The sequence below is a fragment of the Schistocerca americana genome, chromosome 6 (assembly GCF_021461395.2).
Source record: "Schistocerca americana isolate TAMUIC-IGC-003095 chromosome 6, iqSchAmer2.1, whole genome shotgun sequence".
Taxonomy (NCBI): Eukaryota; Metazoa; Arthropoda; class Insecta; order Orthoptera; family Acrididae; genus Schistocerca; species Schistocerca americana.
The window spans coordinates 89,918,086-89,928,480 of record NC_060124.1 but is presented as its reverse complement, the minus strand read 5'-3'; the positions used below and the strand labels follow the sequence as shown (position 1 = coordinate 89,928,480).

General features: G+C 40.6%; 1 protein-coding gene across 4 annotated transcripts in view; it reads right to left on the bottom strand.

Moving 5' to 3' along the window:
• LOC124619579 overlaps positions 1-10,395 on the bottom strand; it is a 46,598-nt gene continuing 36,203 nt past the window's right edge. For 3 of the 4 annotated variants that reach the window (XM_047146070.1, XM_047146071.1, XM_047146073.1), the window contains exon 2: positions 1-1,202. In XM_047146070.1, the coding sequence (XP_047002026.1) occupies positions 185-1,174 (990 nt within the window). In that variant the 5' untranslated portion in view covers positions 1,175-1,202 and the 3' untranslated portion in view covers positions 1-184. Of the gene's footprint in view, positions 1,203-4,970; positions 5,148-10,395 lie in introns of those variants that run through there. The other variant, XM_047146072.1, reaches the window with a different exon arrangement.

The following is a 10,395-nucleotide window of genomic DNA, read 5'->3' as shown; positions in this document are numbered from 1 at the left end:
TTTAGTTAGTAGCATGCACAAATATTTATTTATTTTACTGGAAACAGTGGCAGAAAGCTCTGATAATATAAGTATTTACCTAATAGCATGTACATATATTTATTTTATTGGGAACATTTTATATATTCTGATACATAAATAGAATGACATTTGTATTTTACCTATGAGGTGTGTTCGTGAACTGTCAATGCCTATCAAAATTAAATGTGCCTTCTAATACTGTTATATGAGGTGCAAACCGTTTTAACTGGACCACCTCACGTTCACTGTATCCATAAGAATAATACAGGTCGATGATCTTCAGCTGCTTCATGGACTCTCTCATTGCAGATAGTGGTAAACCATTTACATTAGAATGCCTCATATGGAACCTTTTCAGGTTTTTCAAATGTAGTAGGTGCTGAAATGCAGCTGGACGCAAAGAATAGCACTGACTGATATCCAATTCAGTGACACCCGGACAATATTTTAAAAATGAAAGGTCCTTAAGAGCAGCGGTGTCTGTAATTTGTAAAATCTTCAATTTGCTGCAATTCTTCAGATTATATAGTGCTTCTGATGTAACCTTATTTGACTGATGCAAACAGAGCTCTTCTAGATCTGTGCAAGATTGACATAACAAGGATATTGTATCTGCACTGAGTGCTCTGGCACCAAAGAAATGCAGTGCTCTTAGACGTGCCAGGCTTCCCTGTTTCACCAACGGCTCAAAGGTGTCATCTTTGTCTGGAGGTGGTCTGTTACCCATATAAACCGTTAATGATTCCAATTTCACATTATCAGTGAAGAGTATGCTGCGACACCGACTTATAACAGACCTTGGAGCTGATACATTCTTGATGTTTAGATGGTCTACTATGCATTTCAGCTCATCACGCTCGATAGACGAGGAAATATATAAATGTGAACCAGTGAACCAAGCCTGGAAATTGTCTGAATTGTCCGATTTTCCAATACAAAGCGAAGTTATATGAGGAATCACCTTTGCTATCTCCACAACATCACGTGTATTATGCTTGCCATCTATCTTCTGTTCCTTCCCTTTCCAAACAGCTGGGCTCTTGCAGAGTATGTGCCATCTCTGACATACATATTGTGCACCTTTAACTATGTCAAGAGCTGACAAATGTGATAATATTTCAATAATCAGTTCATCCGGAAAATTCTCTATCATCCTTGTGATGACTGCTTTCAGTTATAACCTGCAAACCAAACACTAATATTAGTTTTTAAGCACATTGGTTTCTTAGCCTGTAATAATTAAACACAGGAAAATATTAAAATCTGTACCAGTTATTAAAATAGATGTTAAAAGTTAAAACAGGATATGTATTGGATCCATGTGCTACATCTACATGTACACCACTACTTTGCAATTAGCACTGAAATTCCTGGCAGAGGGTTCTTCAAACCTTATCTTCACACTATTTTTCTGCCATTCTACTCTCTAAAAGCGCATGGGAAAAATGGACACCTAAATCTTTCTGTATGAGATCTGATTTCTTTTATTTTATTAGGATGATCATTTCTCCCTATGTACGTGACATTAAAACACTTTCACATTCAAGGGAAAAAGTTGGTGATTGAAACTTCATGAGAAGATCTCACTGCAACAAAAACTGGTTCTGTTTTAATGATCCTCACCCCTACTCACATACCAATTCACAACACTATCTCTGTTATTTTGCTCTAATTCAAAATGACCTGTCTTCCTTTGGACATTTCAACGTCCTCTGTCAATCCTATCTGATACGAGTCCCATACCACAGTGCAATGCTCTAGCAGAGGATGAACAGTCTCTTTTGTAGAACTATTGCATCTTCTGAGTGTTCTGCCAATAAAATGCAGTCTTTGATTTGGCTTCCCCACTGTCACTTTTCTGACAGTGAGCAGCAGGTGTTCTATCTGCTGTAACTAACCAAAATTGCATAACTTCAGGCACAGCAGATAGAACACCTGCTGCTCACTGTCAGAAAAGTGACATCACTACTCAACAAGCAAGCAAGCCTGGCCAAAGAATGGCCAGACTACAGGACACAATTACAGACACATTTCAACATCTACAAAATAATAGGTATGGAGCACAGAGCTTCCTTTTTGTACACCATTACAACCAAAGTGTAGAAACTCTGTGTTAAACTGTGCACAGGAACTGTTCTCGAGAAAGTCTTGTATGATGATTTAGTGAAATTACTAGATGATTATTCTGACAAGTCAAATCCACGCAGCAGCTGCACACTTGAAATTTTTTCGTCTGAAGCAGCAGTGTGCTCAGACAGTCACACAGTCAACAGCAGACCTCAGAGGTCTCACCAGGCATTGCAAGTTTTAATGTTCACATGGAATTAACTGCATTGAAGTAATGTTACATGATGCCAACAGAAGTAATGTTACACGATGCCAACACACAGAATGTTTCTGATGCACATATTCATGCTGCAATTCTAAAACTAGTGTAACCACCAGAATGTTGAATGTAAGCATGCAGACATGAATGCACTGTCCTGTAGAGGTGCCAGATGTCAATTCGTGGGATGGCACTCCATGCCCGTTGCATTTGGTCGGTCAATAAAGAGATGGTTAATGCTGGTTGTGGGTTATGGAGTTGTCATCCAATAAAGTCCCGTATGTTCTCAATTGGAGACGTATCTGGCGATAGAACAGGCCAAGGCAACATGCAAACACCTCGCAAAGCACGTTGAGTTACAACAGCACACGAATGGCAGCAATGCTTTGGCACCCAGGGGCACCAGCCCCAGCAAACATAATGGATGTAAAGTTTGAAGCACAAAAAGCAATGCTCACACAGTCCTTAGCAGCCACGCGGGATTTTCAAGTATGCCCTAAGACTGCCAGGAGGTGCACAGAGAGCTACGGACCACCGTGTACCTCGCCAGGCAACAGCAAGAGGTCGCTGGCCCCATCACAAAACCTGGAGAACAGCTATTTAAGGAAACGCAAACCCAGGGATCACTGAAGACAATTCTCTTCGACAAGAGCTTGACGATTTATGCGCTGACTGCTTGCAGTTCCTCAATTAAGCTCTTGTCAAGATGGCATTGGTAACAACAGTGTAACACCGAGAAGTAAGCTTCTGCATTGGAAAACAGCTCTCTTTGAGTGTTGGTCATTTCAGTGTTTAGTTAACGCTTCAGGGAGTTAGGTGGAGCCAAATCCACAGAAGTGCATCTTGTTTGGAACTGCAGAAGAGGTGGAATTAATTTGTACTTACAAATTTTGACAACCAGAGCTGTTCTTATTCCAAAGGATGCAGCAGGTGAATGAGGCTTTTCTGGCACAAGTGCTTGCCTTAAAGACATCCTCTCCTGTTACTGTAGGGATTGGTGCTCAGCCCGCCGTCCAAGCACACCCAGGTGCATCAACACCACCGCCCTTTGACAAGAAAATCAAGCCTTGGGCCTGCTACACAGCTTGATTAGACCAGCATCTTGCAGAGTACAATGTCTGTGGCGATCAGCAGCAGCTTGCCTTATTGTTGGCCAATGCAGGATCCATGATCTACCAGCTGCTACAACAGTTACATTCCCAAGCGGAACCACACTTAGTGCAATATGATACTTCAATGCTCAGATACATTGCTGCAGCTTGACAAAAGTTCTTTCGCTGTCAGAAGTTACATACCGAAACCCATATGAAATGGATATCAAGACTCTAGAGTCTCTCCTGGGAATGCCAGTTTCAATGTGCCAATGAACAATGCAAGCTTCCTTATGCATCAGTTCTGGTCTGCGACATGATTTTAGTTTACATCCCTGATGGAGGTCCCCAGCAGGATCTCTTTAAGCTCAAAGATCCTTCACTCAACTCAAACCTTCTCAACATTTGGGCTTTTGAGCAATCTGTTAGAGGAGCAGCTTCTATCCAAGATCCAGAGCTGGCCTTTGCCTCCCATCCTGCCTTAGAAGCTCTGCAGCAGCGGTTGGTGTCCAAGTCTGATAAAGACCCTCCCAGGATGTGTCATTTCAAACAGTTAAGATCTTGTAAATAGTTTTTTGTTATCCATCTGTGACACCAATGCCATTTCTACAAGGCAAAGTGTACTGCCTGCAGTAAGTTTGGCCATGAAGCTGAAGTTTGTCACTCATCCAATCCATGTCCATGGATTGGGCACAGGGCGACCTCAAGGAGGATCCTTCCCAACCATATTTTCCAGAAGCTGCTGTCTATGAAGGTGGAGTTGGGAAAGCAAACCAGTCACCTTCCAGATTGACAATGGCTCGTGGCAGGATGCTTCTGGACCAGGTTCCACCATGGAGCTACGGTAACCCCAGCTAGGATTCTGGTTGTTACAGTTCTAATCTGCTTGGCCTTGACTTACTCCACGTTTTGGGCATCGAGGTTCATAACACCTCTGAAGCAGTCCCTCCCCCCAAGCCTCTGCACCTAAACCACCCCAGACCCATAACCCCCTTTTACACACTGCAGTCTCAAAATTTTTTAAGGACTGTTGTGTCGAGTTCACTCTCCAGGATAAGCTTCAACAGGACTTGCAACGACTCCAAGAGGCAAGAGAAGGGTATCCTCATCCCCACCACATGTAGTCACTGCACCTCCCCCATTGTGATTGTGGATAAACTGACGGGTGCTGTCTGCATTTGTGGTGACATCATGGCCACTGTGAATGACCAGTCCACAGTCATCGCATATCCCACTCATGAGCTTGAGGACATTGTTTCTCATCTTGTTGAGGGTACAGTATTCACCAAAATCGACCTTCAGGATGCTTATCTCCAACTCCAATTGGACGGTGACTCCCAAGAGATTACAGACATAAACACCCCTTTTGGATTAGTCTAATATAAGCAGCTTCCATTTGGCATATCCAGTGCCCCAGTGATCTTCCAGAGGTAATTGAAGCACTTATCAAAGGATGTCCCAGTGACAGTGAACTACCTCAATGACATGCACAGAACCTCAACACATACTTCTCCACATTCACAGCAGCGAACCTGCATTGTAATGTTGATAAATGTTCTTTTTTCCTCTGCCAGGTCGATTATTTAGGACACACCTTCAGCGCATCAGGCATACAGCCTATGCTGCAGCACGTATCTGCCAGCCAACAATTGCCAGCCCCCACAGATGCATCCCAGCTCAAGTCTGTCTTATGTCAGCTGAACTACTATCGATGGTTCATTCCACAGGCTGCAGCTATTGTGGAAAATAGTTCATATAAAGCTTGTTTGGTAACAGAAATCCTATCTGAATAACACATTCTTAAATATACAATGATCACTAGACTTTTCTAAATTGAACTATGGTAATTTTTGAACCAGGACAATAAATATAAACATAAACAGGAACTTGAACATAAAATACTTAGAACTCACAATCAGTAAACGAAATAGTAAACATGATTTTTAACATTTATAGGAAACCAGCAGCTTGTGACATCATAATAAATGCTAATCCATACCATCCTGCAAGATATGAGTTTCTTCTGTGCTAAGATTCACAGGGTCTTGGAAGTTCCTACTCACTTGGTAAATGTAAACAAAGAACTAGCAATCTTCAAACAAATTGCCATTGCCAGCAGTTACAGCGGAGATACAGTTAAAACAGTTTATATGATATTAAAGAAAAGACAATCACAGGTAGAAGCCACCACCCAAACACAAAACAAAAATGCAACTAAAATGAAATGTGTCAAAATTACATATAGAGGGAAAATTTATAATAAAATCAAGAATAGGTTTCAAAAATCTAATGCCAACTTAGATTTTAGAACATATAATACTTTGACATTATAATTGCACCATCACATAGATTGAATAAGGAGATATGTTTATATTGGTTTGGAGGTATACAATTAGGAGTAAGGTGACCGTAACAAATTTTACATAGGGCAGACCAGATGATCATTTCCTGCTAGATTCAGTGAGCACACTAATACACAAAATAAAATGAGCGCACTAATAAACAAAATAAAACTGCTTCCAGAACACACATGAAAAATATGAAGTATTATGAAAAATAAAATAATACACATTCAACAAAATGTGAAAATGCTACATAAAGTATCAAGGAAAGGAAACTGGACCTAAAGGAAAATTTACAGGTATACACTGGGAATAGCAGTACTTCCATAAAGTATTAAATGGTCAACTAGAAGTTAATAAAAAAATTTAATTGTTTTCATGACATTTTATAATTTAATTTCACTGTGCCTGTTATCATTCTTCATATCACAATTCATAGTTACTATTTATTTAACAATTAGTGTGCCATCTACTTGGGGGAGCTTTATTATGTCTTGGCTTAACACAGACTACATCTTAACTTACCCGGCCTTCGAGCATCAAGTGTTGGCATTTTTACATGTATAATTTGAATTTGATCTGATGTTAACTGTTAGTCGTAAGTGAATCTTGTCACTAAATTTGTCGTGTTTATGTTTTCTACATGGTCATTTAACCTGTTCTCTATGTGGTCATCACAATTTCCCACATCTGAGCTCATCCAGACTTTGAGCACTGAATTGTCATTTCTGTTTTAAATTAAAAATCCGAAATTTCACCTTAGTTGTTAACCTAATGTTTTTTCCTTTACCATTAAAACAAGTACACATCATCTCATATACAGTTATCAAGGGTTGTTTCAACATAGTTCCAAACCTGAGCTCACCTAGACCTCGAGCACAAAATGGGCAGTTTATATTAATAATTAGAATTCTGTCTTATGTCAGTGTCCACTGTAACCATAAGCTCAGTTAGATCACAAGCACCAAACTTTCAGCATAATCAGGATTATCTCTCATGTTAGTTGTGAACCTTAAGCAGTATGTCTCTCATGTTTAACTAATAATCAGACTTGTGTATCACATTAGCTGTGAACCATAAGTAGTATGTCTAAAAGTTCTCTCCACCTGGCTCACTACCAACTTAACTGAGCTGTACTCTGTGTGATCTGAATACATTTCATAATTAGGCTTTCCCAGACTTCAAAAATCTAATTTTTGTATATTTTATAGCAATAATTTTATTCAGTTTCACTTTAATCACTAACCATATTATTGTTCTACTTTCTTTATTCCATGAACATGAGAACCTATGAAGTTATGTACTGTTACGAAGTTGTATTCAAGTAGTTCCGAAGATTGTTTCTTGCTGTTATGATGGATATATGTTACGACCATGACCTTGACCCCTGGTTATGTTTTGTATGATTTCCTGTAATAACATGACAGTGTTTACGATGGCATGGTTTAGATGGCATGGTTTAGCTCCTGTTCCCTGTCCATATATTTTTGTGACATTTTATATTAACCCAGAAAACAGCTGTACAAACCTAGAACGAAGTTCTTGCCCACATACTATGAGATCTAGATGACCCAGACCTCGGGTTATATATATTACTCTATACAAATTATTTAAGTGGATAGATAAAAAATCTACTCACCAATCAATAACTGATTGTTTTTAATGTTACTCTATACAAAGCATTGGGTAGCACTATTTTTTCATTCTTATAACTTTTGTATTCATGTCACCCTTGTATTACATATTTTTAATACATATCATTGAAAGGCTTCTTGTGTTCATATTATTATCCACATTAATAGTCTACACCTTACCCTTACTTCAATCATCCTATGACCTAGACTTTATACATTACACTTGATTTTTTTAACATGTAAACTTGTTTTGTAAATTGGCTTTCTCTACATTTTTATGTTACACATCACATTTTATTATTGACTTGGTCTTTTTTGCATTTTAATCAACTTTTTGCTTATAATGTAAGCAACATTGACAAATTTTACATCAATTTCATGAAGTGCAATTACTTATATTTTTACTCAGCACTTTAAGAACATTCACACACTGGCATAATCCAATAACACTTTTGTGATATATACTTTGCTTTACCACAGCTTACATTGCAATTATGTTAACAGCTTTAGTACATTTGGTAAGAAACTTTTCACATTGTCTAATGTTGGTTTGTTGTTATTGTCTTGCTGCATTTGTACAAAATGTTGACCATTGATAATCATAGCTGTAGCCTCTGTGCATATTGTGAATATTATAATACATACAGTTACACTCCTCATACTGTTTTGCTATCATATCAAAGATTCTGTAATTGTATGACATCAAGTGTCTTAACATGCTTTATTTTTGCGTTGCTTATAAAACTGTATTTGTATATACTGTTATCACTACATTTTAACTTTAAATTGTACTATCCCTTGATGCTGGCATGTCTTTTCAAACATAATGAAAATGTAAATTATTTTCAGTACATACACTATGTGATCACAAGTATCCAGACACCTGAAACTTCCTGGCCGATTAAAACTGTGTGCCCGACCGAGACTCGAACTCAGGACCTTTGCCTTTCGCGGGCAAGTGCTCTACCAACTGAGCTACCGAAGCACGACTCACGCCCGGTACTCACAGCTTTACTTCTGCCAGTACCTCGTCTCCTACCTTCCAAACCTTCACAGTTTTACTTCTGCCAGTACCTCGTCTCCTACCTTCCAAACTTTGGAAGGTAGGAGACGAGGTACTGGCAGAAGTAAAGCTGTGAGTACCGGACATGAGTCGTGCTTCGGTAGCTCAGTTGGTAGAGCACTTGCCCGCGAAAGGCAAAGGTCCCGAGTTCGAGTCTCGGTCGGGCACACAGTTTTAATCTGCCAGGAAGTTTCATATCAGCGCACACTCCGCTGCAGAGTGAAAATCTCATTCTGGAAACATCCCCCAGGCTGTGGCTAAGCCATGTCTCCGCAATATCCTTTCTTTCAGGAGTGCTAGTTCTGCCGGGTTCGCAGAAGAGCTTCTGTAAAGCTTGGAAGGTAGGAGACGAGGTACTGGCAGAAGTAAAGCTGTGAGTACCAGGCGTGAGTCGTGCTTCGGTAGCTCAGTTGGTAGAGCACTTGCTCGCGAAAGGCAAAGGTCCCGAGTTCCGAGTCTCGGTCGGGCACACAGTTTTAATCTGCCAGGAAGTTTCATATCAGTGCACACTCCGCTGCAGAGTGAAAATCTCAATCCAGACACCTGGTTGAAAATGACTTACAAGTTTGTGGCGCCCTCCATGGATAATGCTGGAATTCAACATGGTGTTGGCCCACCCTTATAGCCTTGATGATAGCTACCACTCTTGCAGGCATACGTTCAATCGGGTGCTGGAAGGTTTCTTGAGGAATGGCAGCCCATTCTTCATTGAGTGCTGCATTGAGAAGAGGTACTGATGTCGGACAATGAGGCTTGGCACCAAGTCGGCGTTCCAAAACATCCCAAAGGTGTTCTATAGGATTCAGGTCAGGACTGTGCAGGCCAGTCCATTACAGGGATGTTATTGTCATGTAACCATTCCGCCACAGGGCATGCATTATGAACAGATGCAATCGCCATCCCAGAATTACTCTTCAACAGTGGGAAGCAAGAAGGTGCTTAAAACATCAATATAGGTCGATGCTGTGATAGTGCCATTCAAAACAACAAGGGATACAAGCCCTCTCCATGAAAAACAAGACCACACCATAACACCACTGCCTCCAAATTTTACTGTTGGCACTACACATGCTGGCAGATGATGTTCACTGGGCATTCGCCATACCCACGCCCTGCTATTGGATCGCCGCATTGTGTACCTTGATTCGTCACTCCACACAACATTTTTCCACTGTTCAGTTGTCTAAAGTTCATGCTCCTTAAACCAAGCGAGGCATCACGTTTACCAGCGTGATGTGTGGCTTATGAGCAGCCGCTTGACAATGAAATCCAAGTTTTCTTAGCTCCCGCCTAACTGTCATAGTACTTGCAGTGGATCCTGATGCAGTTTGGAATTCCTGTGGAATGGTCTTGATGGGTGTCTGCCTATTATACAGGGTTATTACAAATGATTGAAGCGATTTCACAGCTCTACAATAACTTTATTATTTGAGATATTTTCAAAATGCTTTGCACACACGTACAAAAAGTTTTTTTAGGCATTCACAAATGTTCGATATGTGCCCCTTTAGTGATTCGGCAGACATCAAGCCGATAATCAAGTTCCTCCCACACTCGGCGCACCATGTCCCCATCAATGAGTTCGAAAGCATCGTTGATGCGAGCTCGCAGTTCTGGCGCGTTTCTTGGTAGAGGAGGTTTAAACACTGAATCTTTCACGTAACCCCACAGAAAGAAATCACATGGGGTTAAGTTGGGAGAGCGTGGAGGCCATGACATGAATTGCTGATCATGATCTCCACCACGACCGATCCATCGGTTTTCCAATCTCCTGTTTAAGAAATGCCGAACATCATGATGGAAGTGCGGTGGAGCACCATCCTGTTGAAAGATGAAGCCGGCGCTGTCGGTCTCCAGTTGTGGCATGAGCCAATTTTCCGTGGGCTACGCGTGAAACTTGCCCGCACGCGTTCAACTG